Source organism: Triticum dicoccoides, chromosome 7B (genome assembly GCF_002162155.2).
Source record: "Triticum dicoccoides isolate Atlit2015 ecotype Zavitan chromosome 7B, WEW_v2.0, whole genome shotgun sequence".
NCBI lineage: Eukaryota > Viridiplantae > Streptophyta > Magnoliopsida > Poales > Poaceae > Triticum > Triticum dicoccoides.
Window position 1 is genome coordinate 606096786 of NC_041393.1, and position 19717 is coordinate 606116502.

Below are 19717 nucleotides of genomic sequence, written 5' to 3' on the forward strand. Positions count from 1 at the left end.
AAACCCCTCTCGTGTCCTTTGTCCCGTTTAACCCCTTCAAGCTTCCTAGTTGCGATGGCTCCACAACTAAGTCCTTTCACGAGGACATCTGACGTGACAATTCCACGACAGTAAGAGACATCATAGATCGCACCATATCCAATAGAGTGCGATTACGACGTTCGGACACACCGTTACGCTGAGGTGTTCCAGGCGGCGTGAGTTGTGAAACGATTCCACATTTTCTTAAGTGCGTACCAAATTCGTGACTTAAATATTCTCCTCCATGATTTGATCGTAAGTACTTTATTTTTCGGTCACGTTGATTCTCTACTTCATTCTGAAATTCCTTGAACTTTTCAAAGGTCTCAGACTTGTGTTTCATCAAGTAGACATACCCATATCTACTTAAGTCATCAATGAGAGTGAGAACATAACGATATCCTCCGCGAGCCTCAACGCTCATTGGACCACACACATCAGTATGTATGATTTCCAATAAGTTGGTTGCTCGCTCCATTGTTCCGGAGAACGGAGTCTTGGTCATTTTGCCCATGAGGCATGGTTCGCATGTGTCAGATGATTCATAATCGAGAGACTCTAAAAGTCCATCAGCATGGAGCTTCTTCATGCGCTTGACACCAATGTGACCAAGGCGGCAGTGCCACAAGTATGTGGGACTATCGTTATCAACTTTACATCTTTTGGTATTCACACTATGAATATGTGTAACATTACATTCGAGATTCATTAAGAATAAACCATTGACCATCGGGGCATGACCATAAAACATATCTCTCATATAAATAGAACAACCATTATTCTCGGATTTAAATGAGTAGCCATCTCGCATTAAACAAGATCCAGATACAATGTTCATGCTCAAACTTGGCACTAAATAACAATTATTGAGGTTTAAAACTAATCCCGTGGGTAAATGTAGAGGTAGCATGCCGACGGCGATCACATCGACCTTGGAACCATTCCCGACGCGCATCGTCACCTCGTCCTTCGCCAGTCTCCGCTTATTCCGCAACCCCTGTTGTGAGTTACAAATATGAGCAACGGCACCGGTATCAAATACCCAGGAGTTACTACGAGTACTGGTAAGGTACACATCAATTACATGTCTATCACATATACCTTTAGTGTTGCCGGCCTTCTTGTCCGCTAAGTATTTGGGGCAGTTCCGCTTCCAGTGACCCTTCCCTTTGCAATAAAAGCACTCAGTCTCAGGCTTGGGTCCATTCTTTGACTTCTTCCCGGCAACTGGCTTACTGGGCGCGGCAACATCCTTGCCGTCCTTCTTGAAGTTCTTCTTACACTTGCCCTTCTTGAATTTGGTGGTTTTATTGACCATCAACACTTGATGTTCTTTCTTGATTTCTACCTCTGCCGACTTCAGCATTGAAAATACTTCAGGAATAGTTTTCACCATCCCCTGCATATTGTAGTTCATCACAAAGCTCTTGTAGCTCGGTGGGAGCGACTGAAGGATTCTGTCAATGACTACCTCGTCCGGGAGGTTAATGCCCAGCTGGGATAGGCGGTTGTGCAACCCAGACATTTTGAGTATGTGCTCACTGACAGAACTATTTTCCTCCATCTTACAACTATAGAACTTGTCGGAGACATCATATCTCTCGACCCGGGCATGACCTTGGAAAACCATTTTCAGCTCCTCGAACATCTCATATGCTCCGTGTTGCTCAAAACGCTTTTGGAGCCCCGGTTCTAAGCTGTAAAGCATGCCGCACTGAACGAGGGAGTAATCATCAGCACGTGACTGCCAAGCGTTCATAACGTCTTGGTTCTCTGGGATGGGTGCTTCACCTAGCGGTCCTTCTAGGACATATGCTTTCTTGGCAGCTATGAGGATGATCCTTAGGTTCCAGACCCAATCCGTATAGTTGCTGCCATCATCTTTCAGGTTGGTTTTCTCTAGGAACGCGTTGAAGTTCATGTTGACATGAGCATTGGCCATTTGATCTACAAGACATATTTTGCAAAGATTTTAGACTAAGTTCATGATAATTAAGTTCATCTAATCAAATTATTTAATGAACTCCCACTCAGATTAGACATCCCTCTAGTCATCTAAGTGTTACACGATCCGAGTCGACTAGGCCGTGTCCGATCATCACGTGAGACGGACTAGTCATCATCGGTGAACATCTCCATGTTGATCGTATCTTCCATACAACTCATGTTCGACCTTTCGGTCTCTGTGTTCCAAGGCCATGTTTGTACATGCTAGGCTCGTCAAGTTAACCCTAAGTGTTTTTGCATGTGTAAAACTGTCTTACACCCGTTGTATGTGAACGTAAGAATCTATCACACCCGATCATCACGTGGTGCTTCGAAACGACGAACTTTAGCAACAGCGCACAGTTAGGGGAACACTTTCTTGAAATTATTATAAGGGATCATCTTATTTACTACCGTCGTTCTAAGTAAACAAGATGCATAAACATAATAAACATCACATGCAATTATATAGTAGCGACATGATATGGCCAATATCATATAGCTCCTTTGATCTCCATCTTCGGGGCTCCATGATCATCTTCGTCACCGGCATGACACCATGATCTCTATCATCGTATCTCCATGAAGTTGCTCGCCAACTATTACTTCTACTACTATGGCTAACGGTTTAGCAATAAAGTAAAGTAATTACATGGTGTTAAATCATTGACATGCAGGTCATACAATAATTAAGACAACTCCTATGGCTCCTGCCGGTTGTCATACTCATCGACATGCAAGTCGTGATTCCTATTACAAGAACATGATCTCATACATCACAATATATCATTCATCATTCATCACAACTTTTGGCCATATCACATCACAAAGCAATTGCTGCAAAAACAAGTTAGACGTCCTCTAATTGTTGTTGCATCTTTTACGTGGCTGCAATAAGGGTTCTAGCAAGAACGTTTTCTTACCTACGAATAACCACAACGTGATTTGTCAACTTCTATTTACCCTTCATAAGGACCCTTTTCATCGAATCCGCTCCAACTAAAGTGGGAGAGACAGACACCCGCTAGCCACCTTATGCATCTAGTGGATGTCAGTCGGTGGAACCTGTCTCACGTAAGCGTACGTGTAAGGTCGGTCCGGGCCGCTTCATCCCACAATACCGCTGAAGCAAAATAAGACTAGTAGTGGCAAGAAAGTTGACAACATCTACGCCCACAACAGATTTGTGTTCTACTCGTGCAATAGAGAACTACGCATAGACCTAGCTCATGATGCCACTGTTGGTGAACGTTGCATAAAATAAAAAAAAAATTCTACGTTCACCAAGATCAATCTATGAGTTCATCTAGCAACGAGAGAGGGGAGTGCATCTACATACCCTTGTAGATCGCGAGCGGAAGCGTTCAAGAGAACGGGGTTGAGGGAGTCGTACTCGTCGTGATCCAAATCACCAGAGATCCTAGCGCCGAACGGACGGCACCTCCGCGTTCAACACACGTACGGTCAGCATGACGTCTCGTCCTTCTTGATCCAGCAAGGGGGGAAGGAGAGGTTGATGAAGATGCAGCAGCACGACGGCGTGGTGGTGGATGCAGCAGGGTTCCGGCAGGGCTTCGCCAAGCGACTACGGGAGGAGGAGGTGTAGCAAGAGGGGAGGGAGGCGCCAGATGTCAGGGTGCGGCTGCCCTCCCACCCCCCTCTCTTTATATAGGGACCCCAGGGGGGGCGCCAGCCCTAGGAGATGGGATCTCCTAGGGGGCAGCGGCCTGGGGGGTGGAGTGCCCCCCAAGGCAAGTGGAGGCGCCCCCTCCCCTAGGGTTCCCAACACTAGGCGCAGACGGGGCCCCAGGGGGTGCACCAGCCCACCAGGGGCTGGTTCCCCTCCCACTTCAGCCCATGGGGCCCTCCGGGATGGGTGGCCCCACCCGGTGGACCCCCGGGACCCTTCCGGTGGTCCCGGTACAATACCGGGTGACCCCCGAAACTTTTCCGATGGCCGAAACTCGACTTCCCATATATAATTGTTTACCTCAGGACCATTCCGGAACTCCTCATGACATCCGATATCTCATCCGGGACTCCGAACAACTTTCGGTTTGCTGCATACTCATATTCATACAACCCTAACGTCACCTAACCTTAAGTGTGCAGACCCTACGGGTTCGGGAGACATTTAGACATGACCGAGACGGTTCTCCGGTCAATAACCAACAGCGGGATCTGGATACCCATGTTGGCTCCCACATGCTCCTCGATGATCTCATCGGATGAACCACGATGTCGAGATTTAAGCAACCCCGTATACAATTCCCTTTGTCAATCGGTACGTTACTTGCCCGAGATTCGATCGTCGGTATCCCAATACCTCGTTCAATCTCGTTACCAGCAAGTCACTTTACTCGTACGTAATGCATGATCCCGTGACCAGACACTTGGTCACTTTGAGCTCATTATGATGATGCATTACCGAGTGGGCCCAGAGATACCTCTCTGTCATATGGAGTGACAAATCCCAGTCTCGATCCGTGTCAACACAACAGACACTTTCAAAGATACCTGTAGTGCACCTTTATAGTCACCCAGTTACGTTGTGACGTTTGGTACACCCAAAGCACTTCTAAGGTATCCGGGAGTTACACGATCTCATGGTCTAAGGAAAAGATACTTGACATTGGAAAAGCTCTAGCAAACGAACTACACGATCTTTGTGCTATGCTTAGGACTGGGTCTTGTCCATCACATCATTCTCCTAATGATGTGATCCCGTTATCAATGACATCCAAGGTCCATAGTCAGGAAACCATGACTATCCGTTGATCAACGAGCTAGTCAACTAGAGGCTCACTAGGGACATATTGTGGTCTATGTATTCACACATGTATTACGATTTCCGGATAATACAATTATAGCATGAATAAAAGACAATTATCATGAATAAGGAAATATAATAATAATCCTTTTATTATTGCCTCTAGGGCATATTTCCAACAAGGCACTCAACAGAAAAGTGCATGAAAGATTTCAAAATAACTCAACAAGCTGCTTCAGCCAGCATGATAGGAGGGGATGTACATGTATAAAAATTGAGAGACCAAAGACCAAAGACCTTGTTGCGCTGTGCAGTCTCTTTTTCTTCTCTCTGTGAGAATTTGTGTTGTCTCTTTGTGCTGTGCAGCATAGCATGCAGCCTGATGTTGCTGAACCTGTGATGTTGTTGAACAGAGGAATATGCTTCTTTAGCTGATCATTTATTCCTGCATAAGCTAGAAATTTGGTTTGGTGGAACTTGACTTGCACAAATGTCTGAACCTAACCTCATATGGAGTACTACACTACACGTAAAATACAGGTCGGGGATACTTCTTGGCTTTTAAGAGCTTCTAGTAACCAGACCAAGTGAATTTGTCAGATTCAAATGAGTAGTAAATAAAATACAGAGGATTCATCCCACCAAAAAGATCTAAAACTACACAGCATTGCAAAATCATGAACAGACAAAGAACAGAGCAAAGAATTTACTGTAAGTCAGAGAGAATTCTGACATTTTTCTAGTAACCACACCAAACTGAATTTGTCAGATTCAAACAATTGCTAGATACGACGATTCATCCCACCATGCAGATGTAAAACTCCATAGCATATTAAAATCATGAACAGACGAGTAACAGAGAATGAATTTACTGTAAGACATAAATTCATATCAACCTGTGATGTTGCTGAATAGATGGGCATATCTGAGTATGACTCGAGCTGTAAAACCTTCTGCTGAGCTGGGCCGAGGAGCTCGGGCGTCCCTTGTCTCGCCGCTGCTGCCGTCTGTCGTACACTTAATTAGCGCCCAATGCAGTGTTCAAAGTTAACCATGAAAAACATGGAGTGATGAATCAATTCAATATCTTCAGAAGTGGATACTCTAGTAGACCTGCAAGAGCAGATATGGTAGTAACTAAAATCATACAAAGATTCGAGGTTAAAGATTATAAATCCAATTTGTCATTAGCATAAATATATTAGTTCCATGAAGAAGTTTGTCGACATATATTTTCTAGTGTTTCTAAGACAGTGACTGAAACATCATGAAAGAAAACACGTTTCTGCATTTTAATTAGGGGGAGCTTTAGTTCTAAAATACTTGAACTGTGACTGAAAGATCATATATACTATTAGAAAACAGACCAAAATCCATGCAGAAAAAACAGACCAAAAAAATTAACTTCCTACTTACAGTGGCAAGAAAATCTTATATGAATGTGTTATAATAAATAATGCTAACCATGAAGTCTTCTTCCATATAACAAAGGAGTGACGAAAACAAAAAACCTGTAATTCAAGTATGACATGTAGTTAGTTAATTATTTGCACGTCAACAGTTCTAACGTCTAGCTACAGATCTTCAAAGTAAAGATTGTGAACTTTATTAGACATGATTATATCAATTAGACCAAATAGAAAATAATTCAATATGTTGTATATTCGTTAAACGAAGTTCAATCTATCTTCTGATTATTAGTGTTTCAGTTAGGTGATTAGTCCTTCTACGGCCGCCGGTTAACAGGTGAGCCATGACATTTTACAGTAAAAAATGCAAAGGAAATAACAGGTTACTCCATTGATCTAACTAGTAGTGAATGAGCTAGTGTAGGTTACTCCATTGAATGAACCCAGCTGGTGTATATATATGGACGCAGCCACCACCAGTGGATACAGGTTCTAGTCAAATCAGACTCACCTATTAACCGACTTGGACTACAAATTCCTAATCCTGGTATTATACTCCTACCAACGCAGCTAGCTGGCTAGGACAAGTCCTAGTCGGACTCAAGTTGGTATTTTTCCTAATCTAATTATACGGCCAAGCCGTCGTGTAGCCGTCGTCATGGATTCACGTGAAATCCCACATATCGGGGCAGAGATGGCCTTCATGCCCTAAGTCAAACAACTCCCTGCAAAAAAAAAGGTCAAACGATCACTCGAAATTCAAAAATATTTTTTTGTGACCATTTCACAAATAATGTTCAAGTGCCCGTCTCGCCCCCTATCGGCGGGGCAGAATGGACTAGCACGAAGTGAATCCCACCGCCTCCCTCCCTTTCGACCGCGCCGCTATTCGTCTCGCGCGCTCCCGAAAATTCCCCGCCCCACTCGCCCCCTTCCTCCCGCCATGAGCACCTCCTCCGCCCGCCGCTCCTCGCCGCCGGCGAGGCCGGCGGCTTCCTCGTCCGGCCAGAAGCGTGCGAGGGGCGACGATGATCCCGGCACGTCGCTCGTTTCCAACGCCGACCCCGCCTCCGTCCCAGCCCCCGCCCAGAACCCTCGCCGCGCCTTCGCCTCCTCCCCGTTCGCCGACTTCGGGAGCTACATGTCCGCGAAGAACAGCAAGCTCTCCGCGCAGTTCGACGCCGACGCCTCCACCTCCGCCGCCGCGGCGCCCGGGGCCCTGTTCGCGGGCGTCTCCATCTTCGTCGACGGATTCACCGTCCCCTCTAGCCAGGTACCCCACCGCTCGCCGCCTGCTCATCACACTGCACCCTGTGATTTCGCCGGATTTTGTTGTTATGCCAATTTGTCCCCATCTTATTATTGTTTGGGGATTGGCAGGAGCTGAAGGAGATTATGCTGAACAACGGTGGCCGGTTCGTCAACTACTTCTCCAGGCACACGGTGACGCACATCGTCTGCACACACCTCCCGGAGAGCAAAATGCGGAATATGAGGTAATACAAATGGAGGCGAGTGAAAAATTAAACACAGAAGGGGGGCTAACGTTCTGTGCCAGTCTACCTACGGGTGTAATAGTTATGTTCTTATGTGTGTCTTGTCCCTGATATTGTTGCTGCTTAATCCAGAGCATTCAGCAAGGGTCTTCCTGTTGTCAAGCCGGGGTGGGTGGTGGATTCCCTTGCAGAGAACCGGCTCCTCAGCTGTACTTTCTTTCCCCCTTGCCTTTTTGCCTGTTAATGCTGAATGATCTGCTTCATTGTTGCTGCTTTTCCTTGAATGTTTAGTTAAACCATATTGCTAGCTCTTTTTGTATAATAATAGGTTTGGTTGAGTTTTGAGTTGCAATGCAATTAGCAAGATCATTTTCTTCAAATTTTCAATCCATGAAATGTAGCCGTATGTATCAATAAATAGCAGGTGCTAGCAGAATGAGCAAACTTTTTTAATTGAACACAATGTTAATTATTATGGAAAGATTCAATTCTTTGCTTATCTCCACCTACGATAATTTTATTTATTCTCTCTGAAGGTGCTTATATTTAATTCAGTAGAGCACATTTATAGCCTGTGAAGTTTTTTTATGACACCAAAGTTTGTATGCACTTATATTACTTCATTTGTTCTTGTACGTAATTATGATTCAGTTTTCTTATTTTATCTTAGGGGTTCCATACCAAATAAGTCAGCATAATTCTTCAAGCCGAAAGCAGATGAAGCTTTCTGCTTTCTTTTCTGGGAAACAAAATGGAATACAGTACCAGAGCAATCAAAATGATGATAACAAAGACCTTGAGTTCCAAACTTCTTCTGCTCAGGAGGGATCACGTGACCAAACCGAGTCTTGTGAACAGCAAGGGCCATTACTGAATGTGGAGGTAGCAGAAGACTCACTATCCTCAGATGAACATAGAGTTCCACTAATGAATGTGGAAGTAGCAGAGGACTCACTATCCTCAGATGAACATGGAGTTCCATTGATGAATGTGGAGGTAGCAGAGGACTCACTATCCTCAGATGAACCTGGAGTTTCAACATTTGAAGAACGAGATGGTGAAGATTTTGCAGTGGATGAGGATGATAATGCCTGTAAAATAGCATTTTCAGAAAGTATGGATAATGACATGGATCCTGAACTTCATGTGGCTCAGTCTCCTGATGCTACTTCAAGGTTTTCAGATGTATGCGGTACAGGCTCTGTGGGCAGCCATTTGTCAATTGGTTCATTGGAGAAAGATACAGCTAAATCTTCTAGCCGGTCACATTCAACCCTGACAGATCCTAATTTTGTAGAGAATTATTTCAAGGCATGTTACTCAAACAATTTAGCGTCATTGATGTTCCGTTATCATAATTGTTACACTATTCTTGGCATGATGTGGTTTAAAATTGTAACATTGCCACCGAAGTCTCGAAAATATTCTTAAAGTAATCACATTTATATCCAAGTCCTGTTCTTGTGTTGGTAAGGATTGGACAGAATGCAATCTTGTGTGCAGTAAGTGTATATGGAGGGGTGGTTTGAGGTTTTATTAATAATTTTTGAAGCTCATAATTACTGAAATGCTTTGCTGCTTCTATTTCATTATAATATCAGATATCTTTTCATAACTGTGATGTTGCATTTTTTTGTCACACTGATTATTTTTACAATAACCTTATTTGGTACTGTAGCATTCTCGACTGCATTTCATTGGGACTTGGCGAAATCGCTACCGCAAGCGCTTCTCAAATTTACCTGGAGCTAAAAGCAGTAAGGGCAACAATGATCATTCAGGGAAGAAGAAAACAATCATTCATATTGATATGGTAATCTTGTTAACATGTCATCCTATTTGCTAGCTGTAAAACCACAAACAAATTGTACTTCTATACTCGTAAATTTGGCCGTGAAGTTCTTCTTCTTCTTTTTTTCCTTTCTTTGCTTTGCACTATATATAGCTGTATAATTAGGCATATCACTCTGTGACCTTTAGGATCCAGGTTTAGTTATGCCATGCTTATGAGTTAGGAATCCCTGATCAGTGATCAGTCACAGTTTTGTAACTTGGTTTTAAATATAATAATGAACCTAACAAGCGTGGTAAATTGAAATTCTACTTGTAAAGGACACACCATCTTTGTAGAGAAATGTGCTGAAAAAGAGCTAAATACCGCTAACCATGACTTAGTTCTCCATGCCATTGGATTCTGTGAAAAAAAATCATCCAGAGACTAGCAGGTAATCAGCAAATCAGATCTTTAAAATTAAGTCCAAGCTACAGATTTCAGTCAGTAGTTGAATTAAATACTCACAGAAGACTGAAGATCAATATTTTCTCAGTTGCTTATCTTGATCCTGGGCATAACCTTTCTGCAGATTCATTACTGTATTTTGGTATATGCTGCGTATGCCAGAGCTATTTGCATCATACTCCCTCCGTCCCAAAATAAGTGTCTTGAGCTTAGTACAAATTTATACTAGAGCTAGTACAAAGTTGAGACACTTATTTTGGGACGGAGGGAGTAGTTGTTATCTTGACTTTTACACATTTTCTCTGCAATTCCAGGACTGCTTTTTTGTATCTGTCGTCATCAGAAATAGGCCAGAGCTGCACGATAAGCCGGTAGCAGTTTGTCATTCCGACAATCCTAAAGGAACTGCAGAAATATCATCTGCAAACTACCCTGCACGAAACTATGGTGCTTTTATTTTTATTGGATATCACAATTGGAGCTTAAAATCTTGTTACTATGGACACATCTGACTATTTATGTGTCCTCTTTCGTGGGTTCCAGGGATAAAGGCTGGCATGTTCGTTAGAGATGCCAAAGCTCGGTGCCCTCACCTAACGGTTGTTCCTTATAACTTCGATGCATACGGGGAGGTATATAGTTTACTAAGATGGCCAGTTCACCTTCAAATTTTGTCTGGACACTCCCGTTGTTATAATTGAGACGTTGGTATGGAACTATTGTAGGTTGCGGATCAGTTCTATGGTATTTTGCATAAATATTGCACTAAGGTTCAGGTTTGTACTGTATTATTCCATGATTACTCAGCATGTATTCATGTCAATACAATCCTGGCACTGTGATTGCCACACTTGCATCCAGAAGTCTAACATAGTTATTTAGGCTTTGAGCTGTGATGAAGCTTTTTTGGACATGACGGAATGCTTACACGATAATCCAGAGGAAGTTACAGAAAGAATGAGAAATGAAATTTTTGGTACAACGAAGTGCACTGCCAGTGCAGGTATTGCTGAAAACAGGCTCCTAGCCCGATTAGCCACCAGATCTGCAAAGCCGAACGGACAGTTATTTATTTCATCTGAGAAGGTATGCGTCGATGTTAATCACGTCCATCCTTAGATTTGTAAAACCGTTCCATTCCATGTACCAGGTTAGTTTAAATCAGTTCCTGTTTGGAACAACAATTTTGTAGGAATAAATATGAAGGAATTGCCCTGTTCCTTGCATATTTCCATCACTTAAAAAACAAGCCATCTAAGTTGATTACAACTGCGAGGTTGAGTCAACTACACAAGCTTATTGACTAATAAAGTGCACATTCTGTTGTTTAGAAAACTGTAATTTGTTTCTGGGTATATTAGATCTAACTACACCATAAGGTGCTAATGGCTATTCACCTGCAGAGTATGAGGTAAATGAAAAATAACCTTGAGAGTCTGTGACTGTGTCATGTAAATCTTTTGTGGAAAATATTTTCGATCTGCTTACTGACTTTACTTTAGTCTTTGCATACAGTTGAATATAATTCAAGACAGTTAACTAGTGCAAGTATTTGCTTTATTCATCATGGCACAGTTTCTTTTGACTTGCTTAATCAACTTCTGTTTTGTCTAAGAGCAATGCTGTTACAGGTTGATGATTATTTGAGTACCCTCCCTATCAAAGCACTTCCAGGCATTGGTTATACTGTTTCCGATAAACTGAAAAGCAATGAAGTTGAACACTGTGGTCAGCTTCGCAACATTTCGAAGGTTTGTCAACATCGTATGTTTATAATTTAATATACAGTTGTCCCTTCTCTTCAAGGAAATTGACAAGGGCACAGTCAAGTGATCCTTTATTTTTACAAGTTTGATACCATGCTTGTTCCATCTTTTTCAACGAGAAACTGTTTGTCAGTTTATCTGGGGTATCTGCTACCTAAAGATTATATCACGCATTGCCATATCTGTGATTTGGAGGTCTGTACATATGGTTTCTTTACTGATTTCATTCAGTTAACTTACTACCGTGCAAACAATTCTTATATAGGATGCTCTCCATAAGGACTTCGGAAAAAAGATCAGTAATATGCTATGGAACTATTGCAGAGGAATTGATCATTCAGTTGTTGAAGCTGTTCAGGTAGAAGCACCCTAGTTTTTTTTTTCTGTTGTGAGAACCTGCACCTGTATTGTCAAGGCCATAATTTTCTTGCAGGGAAACATGCAAATTTGATGCCAGTTTTGTGTTAAGGTTGCATAGCTAAGAATGGTACCTTGAGACTGCACACGGTTGACTCATTGTTGCAAATGCCTCGAAGTAATTACATTTATGTAATTGTTTTCTCCTGAATTGATCTCGTAGCCAATTTCATAGACAGGAAGTATGCCTTGTGAATACAAGGAACAACAGCCTCCCTGAAATTCGAAGAACTGTTTTTGTTTCGTAAAGATGTCCTGTCTTTTGGAAGGAATTAATTATGTGAAGGGCGCATGCCTTCAATATGAGTTCAGATTAATATTGCTTATTTCGTGCACATTTTACTAAAATGCTGAAGATAAGTTTATTCTTACAGATGTACAAAATGTCCTAATGTTCCTTTGGTATAATTCTTATGGATTGTCGCTATTGGATACAAAAGTCACAGGGAAAATGAAATATAATTATTTTATTTTAAAGTATTGTGTGCCTCCTGCATGTATGGGTTGCACTATTTTTGCTTTATTTTGGTTTATGATGGTTCCCCCCCTAGCTTCTGCGTAGCATGGTAATTTGCTGAAATACAACTGTGTCATATGCATTGCTTCAGTAATAGAGTAGCTCATAGCGGACACATCATACACGATTGGACTAACTTGGTCTCCAATAATAATAGTTGTCTTCTTTTTAATTGCTTTAGCTGTTGACATGGGCACATTTTTTTTTCTCGTAGGGAAAAGGTTTAATTTTACTTATCACTGATACCTAGCAGGCACTGTTGATTTTGGTAATCCTTTTCTTCTGGAACCGAATAATCTGATATATTTAAACATTTTTTGGTACCCAAATAATACAGGAAACAAAATCTGTGGGTGCCGAAGTCAATTGGGGAGTCAGATTTAATGAGAACAAAGATGTATGCTCTTCTTTATTTATCTTTCCTGTTTATTATTTTAGTGCTGCCCCTTTTCGTGTTTGATATTTTTTTTGTTTATTTGCAGGCTGATAATTTTCTAGTCAACCTCAGCAAGGAGGTTTCTTTACGCTTACAAGGATGTGGACTACAGGGCCGTACTATTACCCTTAAGGTTTTTTGGGCTGACTGAACACACTTTTTCTCTCCATTTCTTGCCAGTTGGTTAAAGGTTCATAGCCATATGTTCTGCCTTGAAGGTGAAAACAAGAAGGAAAGGTGCTGGAGAGCCACTAAAATTTATGGGGTGTGGTGACTGCGAAACCATGAGTCGCTCTACCACGGTAAGGGTTAAATAATGGCATTTGAATATAGAGTTGTGTCATTGTGTTGTAATCTTAGTTTCTTCGGCTTTTCTGTATGAACTTGGCTATTCTGTCTCATTGTTTTGCAATGTTGACCATTTTCGGCAATGGTTTGGCAATTATTTATCCTGTAAAATGAGTTTCAGTTCTTAGTGCATATGCGCCTGTTATTTTATTTTGTATTTTTAATGCATCATGTGATTTTTTTATCACTGCTATTTGACCTTTCTTTCTTCTCCTTTGTTGTTTCAAAGATGACAGGTGCAACTGACAATTTAGTCACGCTTCAGAGAATTGCAAGACAATTGTTTGCAGCTTTGCATGTTGGTAAGTTCGATATATTCTTCTCATATCTTATATACACTGCTGCAGACTGCCATATAAGTCTGTTTCAAGTAGCTTTTTTTCTGCGGTTTCTTTGTTGAATACTAAGTTCTAATAATGCCATATTCTAGATGTGAAGGAAGTGCGGGGAGTTGGACTAAAAATGTCAAAGCTTGAGCATGCAGATTTAGGTCGCGGAGGTATCTTCTAACTATTCAATTTCTTAACACCCTTTTGGGCATGTTATACATACATATTGCTGCACTGTTTATGTAACAACCTTTTTCTCTAACACGCTTCTAAATGCGTGTTGTTGTGCATTAGAAGAACACCAAAAAGGTGCAGTGTTTATGTCACATTGGTTTTCAAAGGTACTCTCATATAGTATTGGTTTTAAGACAAGTAATATTAAATGGTTTCTTTCCAGCACATTGATACAGTAAGTCAATAACATTTGCTTCTTCCACCACCCTTATGGTAGCTTGTCTGAGTACGTCTCTGTTCAAATACTATCTCCAGGTTGCAATGCTCATAAATTTTCTGCTAAAATGATAATTGCACTTCATGTTCTTCTTTCCCTGTTGCTTACCTGATTTTATGAATGCTCATGTCCTTATGGTTTTTATTTTTTAATGAAGCACAACAAGGGAATATGCTTAAATCATGGCTTGGTTCATCATCTAAGAAGCTCAAGAAACAATGCAGCGAGAGAACCTGCTTTCTTGGGAACAGTGATGGTGCAGGTATTGGCCTTTTTTTCCTTTGACTTTTTTATCATATCAAGGTGTCATTTTCCATCGTGTAGCAAATGCATTATTTTGATGATGCTTTACATGCTTAGTGTTGAATTTGCAAATTTTCGGTCCCATGGATTTGTTTAAAAGATTTTGACTTGTCAGAGATCTTGTAGGAGCCACTACCAGTGAGGTGCGAAATTTGGGAAGCTCCAGATCATCACTTACAGGTGTTGCATCCCACTTGTCAAAGGTGAAGCTTACAAGTGGTAGGTCTACCAGAGTTCATGCCGCTGAGTTGCCACCATTATCTGAACTTGATTTGGAGGTCCTCAAGAACCTTCCTCCAGAGATAATATCTGAAATGAATGACATGTATAAGGGAGAATTGCATGGTTTTCTGGGCACGATAAAGGGCGATGAAGGCAAGGAAAGCAATTCAAAATCTCGTGTTTTACCCGCCGTTAACCAGAACTCTGTACCTGTTTGTAATGCAAGGTTGCACCAGTATGGAGAGCGCACTGACTCCATTCATTTGGAAAAACGGAATAATATTAAGGTGAGACGATCAGTAAACTTAAAATTAGAAACAGAGTGGAAGCACTAGTCAAATCTTCTACTTTATCATTCTTATTTTGAACCATTCCTCAAGTATCCTAATTGTTGCCATTACTCCCATAGGGGGCATCAGACCAGGAAGTTCAAACTGCCCATGCTTCGTGCTCAAGAGCCAATGAATTGATTGATACAGAGAGTGTCACGCGGCTTGATTTCATGCCTAATTCTCTAAGCCAGGCAGACTTCACAGTTTTGCAGGAATTACCCGAGGATGTCAAGGCTGATTTGTTCAATGTGCTTCCATTACATAGGCCAATAGATCCTACATGCCGCACTTCAAATGTTACTGAAAATAAATCTCTGAAGAATGGAGGAACTGATGATCCAAAAAATCCAGTGATTTGTGTTCTGCCAGGAAGTTCTCAGAAATGGGCGGAACAGTTAAGAGTTAGCAGTTCCCTACTATTGAATGCCATTGCAGAGCAACACGCAAATTCTATCTCAAGTCAACCTTTATCTTCAATTTTAGAGCATGTTGCTTCCCTCCTCCCTCTGTGTCCTACCCCAGGTAGCGAAGAATGGAGCGACACACTCTCCCGACTCTCTGTTCTTCTTACGGAGTATATACACCTGAAAGTTGATTCTGATATTGAAGAGCTGTACAAATGTTTCCTTCTTTTGAAAAGGTAATAAAGCGTACTGTTTGAGAGAAAAAAAAGGGTAAATCATAGTCATTTAACCATTATTAGATATGAATTTGTTGCGAACTAGTTGCAAACCAAGATGTGCATACTTAGTGAACATGAATTGGTATAGGTGTTGTAGTTAGTCTCTCTCACGATGACGAAGGTTATTCATGAAACCAGGTTCTTATTATCAATCACTGAACTTTCACATTGCAGGTTCTCGTCAGCATCTGAGCTTTTTCTGGAATTGCACAACAGCATTCTTCCTTTACTACAGGTAAAATTTACTTGTTCAATATTACTATCATTTTGTTTGTGGACGACATTGTTGAGATTTACCTCTGTATTTGTTGTGGCAGTATGGCTGGCCATCGAGTCCTTATCACTTATGGCTTCCACAAACATGAGGGAAAAAAACTACGTTAGTTTTTAGATGGAACCAGATAGTTGTTCACCTTCATCTTGGTTCTGATCATAAAGTTTTTTAGTTGTTTCTATTCAAGCTTTAAAGGTCCACTACATTTTGAAATGTGTAATTTGTGCTGCATTTACACAAATTTGCAAGCTGGATGCAGGTAGATGCATCAATTCAGCAATTCAGATTCTGGACATTTTTGTCCTCAAACTTGTCAAACTGATCGAGTGAAAGCCCATCCCAGTAACTGTTTTGTCCTTTTTGTAGGATTCCATCACTCAGCATTATGGTGGGACACTGCGTCTCTAGTTTGAAGTTCAGTTATTGCGTACCATTTGGCGATAGAAAGGATATAGAGGTGCTTGGGGGTCTCTGCTCTTGTTTATCAGTGGTGACCATGGAGTGTGATGGCTGGCTCTCCTGGTCCGAGCATATGAACCGAATCAGGGTTCTGAATGAAGTGGAAATCATGTACACCTGTAAATAGTACTGCACTTCTAAATGAAAGGCACCATGAGCTTACATTTCGGTCTTTGTAACATAGCCTTTTCTTTGAAATACCTTGGTGTGATGACTGGCTCTCTTGGGTTGGAATGCGAACATTCTCGCTACGCCATGTATAAAAGGGGAATCATGTGCACCTGTAAATATTTTCTTTCTTTTGCGAGGACTGTAAATGTTACTTCTACATGAAAGATAGCACGAGCTTGCATTTTGTTCTTTGTAACATAGCCTTTTCTACATTAAAATTAAAATACCTCGCTATAAACAGAAGACGGCAAAAGCTGATATACGCTGGTCCATATTTTGCTGCTGCTTATGCAATCTGTGTTGAGTACAATCCAACTTGCAAACCTCAGAGAAATTCTGAATGTATGTATATCACGGTTATGTCGTACAAATGTAGTTTTATATCAAGAACAGCAAGGGGAGAATTTTGTCAATTTTGGTTGAATTCCAATTGCAACTTGGACTGCAAGTCTGAACATTCTTGTTCGAAAAGGGGGAAGACCCCGGCCTCTGCAAGTCTGAACATGGACATGAGAACTCAAAATTGCAAAAGCACAGAATTATATAATTCATCAACTTCTTTGCAGATTTCAGGAGATTTTTAACACTAAATCTCTCTTTCAATTCATCAACTTCTTTCGATCACAGAGCATACGAGCTACGAGCAACTGCATTGGAGTAGTGCTACTTACAACTACAGTATGTCATGTTCGAGTCTTCGAGAAGAAGGATATAAGTACATAAAAGTGAGCTAAAAAGTGAGCAGGACTAGTTCTGGATCAACTGTGTTCTTGACTAGAGCTACACGTGAAGCTGCGTCCTGACCGCGAAGGTCTTCTTGACCATGGAGCTGGTGCACCTCCTGATTGGCTGCATCTGAGACGCCGGCTGCATCATCTTGGGCGCCTGCACCAACTGCGTCCTGCGCCGCCGTTTGGCGTCCTCTGCTTCCTGGTAACCCTGGCGGAGCTTGCGCTTCGCGGCTTCCATCTTCTCCTCCGAGCAGAACCCGGCACGGTCACCGTTGACGATGCTGGCGGCAGGATCGGACGCCTTTTTGATGATTTCCGCCGTCTTCTTGGCCAAAGGCTCGCCGAAGATCTTGCTTGCCGCCGGTCGCCTTGGGCTGCGGCAGCTTCTTCTTGGCTGGTGTGAGTGTGACCTTGGCGACATCGTCCTCGACGGAGGCCTCCCACCCGCTCACGATGCCGCGCGCGAGGAGGCGGACGCGCTCCGAGTCGTGCTCCCGCAGCGCGCGCACAGACTCGGCGAGTTCCGTGGGGATGGGCACCTCCGGCGTTGATGGAACCACCCTGAGCGTCTCGAGAGACTCTGCCATGAGGTCGTCGAGAATCCCGCAGATACGCTCCGCCTGGTCGTCGTCGGCGGCGTTGCAGAGCCATACCAACAGGTCCCCCCTCGCGCGCTGGAACACGTGGCGGGAAAATTGGTCTGGGTCGGCGGCCTCGATGGCGGCGTCCACGGGGTCGAAGGCGCCGTAGAAGCTATTCCACCGGCGGAGCATCTGCCCGGCCATGGCAGCGGCGGCTTTCCCTCGAGCTCCTGCGATCGATTTTGGGGTGGATGGGGGAGTGGGGAGGATTGGATGGGGAAATTGGGAAGGAAGAAGGCGATCGCCTACCACGAGGCCCCCAATGCAGCTTATATCTCCCGGCGAGGTGGTGACCATACTCCACTCCCGGTCGAATTCGGAAGCGCGTTTCGCTCCAGTGGAATCCGATTGAGCAGCGGCAAACACGCACCACGCGTTGCCCGCGCGCCACGTTTCTATCCACTACGAGCGTTGTCGTCAAGGCGCGCCACCGCGCCACCGGCGTGTACGTCGCCCTCAAGTGCCTTATCCGCTCGCCGGACGACGGCAGCAGCAAGAGGAGGCGCCGTGCCCACGCGCTCCACCGCGACCTGCTGCGTGAGGCGTGCTACCTCGCGGCGTGCCGCGGCCACCCCTCCGTCGTCGGCTTGCACGCCATCGCACGGGACTCCCCGCACCGGGCAGTGCAGCCTCGTCCTGGAGCACGTCGGCCCGAGCCTCAGCCGCGTTCTGCGTGATCGCTGCGGCAGATACTGGGTGGCGCCGGGAGAATGTACGAGCGCGGCATCGTCCACAGGGACATCAAGCCCGGGAACATCCTCGTCGGCGGCGAGGGCGTGGTGAAGATATGTGATCTCGGGCTGGCTATTTCCATGGTGAGCGCCACGACGCCGCGCGGACAGGCCGGCACGCTCTGGTACATGGCCCCCGAGATGCTCCTGGGGAAGCCGGACTACGACGAGCTCGTGGACGCCTGGTCACTCGGCTGCGTCATGGCGGAGCTGCTCGCCGGCGGGCCATTGTTCCCTGGTGACAGCGCGACCGACCAGCTCCGGAGAATCTTCCGCGTGCTCGACAGCACGTGCATGGCATCCACGCCGCTCTCCGCCGCAGGGCAGAAGCCGCCGAAGTGGCAGCCGACTGCGCGAGGAGCGCCTGTCGCGCGACGGGTTCAAGGTTTTAGAGGTGCTCCTCACGTGCGACCCCGGCGAGCGTCTGCCATCAGCCATGGCGCTCCAATGCCCATGGTTCGCTGGCACCACCAACGTGCCGACTCCTGCCGCGTAGGATGCATGCTCGACCACCATACTAGCTCATCACGTGGGAGTGCATTTCCATTCCTCCAATGTACTTCTGGTGCCTGAAAATAGAACTTGCATCAGTCACTTCCATCAGAGGGGTTAGATCTTCATCAAACGGTTGGAAAAAAACGGATCGAGTACCGTTCATCTTCTACCTCTGCGCAGCCGCCGGCCAACCCAGGCTTAACCACCGGCCTCCGCCCCCGTGGCCAGCGGCTAGCGCCGCCCTGCCCTGCCCTCTACCTTCCCCACCGCCGTGCTGGCCGCAACTCCGTTCATCGCTCTAAATCCCGCCTTGACGAACAATTTTGGCGATCCCCGCACCCCCTAGTTAAGTTTCTAACTCGCTCCCACTGACTATCGTCGGCTCCCGCTCGTACTCAGCTCGGCCTCGCCGTGAGCGGCGCTCGTCGCCGGCGCTCCTCACGTCGTCCCCGCCTTCGGCCTCGTGCTGTGCTGTCTAAAATTGTGACTGA

General features: G+C 44.1%; 1 protein-coding gene and 1 pseudogene across 2 annotated transcripts; both read left to right on the forward strand.

Moving 5' to 3' along the window:
- The first annotated feature begins 7067 nt into the window (after positions 1-7067).
- Positions 7068-16812, forward strand: LOC119340386 (DNA repair protein REV1-like). 2 transcript variants are annotated; one of them, XM_037612299.1, is made up of 21 exons: positions 7068-7459; positions 7567-7682; positions 7815-7891; positions 8353-8993; positions 9361-9495; positions 10236-10368; positions 10465-10553; positions 10647-10697; positions 10804-11007; positions 11553-11672; positions 11953-12045; positions 12959-13018; positions 13104-13190; positions 13276-13359; positions 13635-13707; positions 13836-13904; positions 14343-14447; positions 14615-14997; positions 15120-15682; positions 15899-15959; positions 16365-16812. In XM_037612299.1, exons 1-21 carry the CDS (start codon positions 7130-7132, stop codon positions 16404-16406), a joined length of 3516 nt encoding a protein of 1171 aa, XP_037468196.1. In that variant the 5' UTR covers positions 7068-7129; the 3' UTR covers positions 16407-16812. The 2 variants fall into 2 exon arrangements, with proteins under 2 accessions (XP_037468196.1, XP_037468195.1); XM_037612298.1 differs by lacking the exon at positions 16365-16812 and adding an exon at positions 16042-16331.
- Positions 16813-18710: 1898 nt separating this feature from the next.
- Positions 18711-19227, forward strand: LOC119339189 (annotated as a pseudogene).
- Positions 19228-19717: the final 490 nt, after the last annotated feature.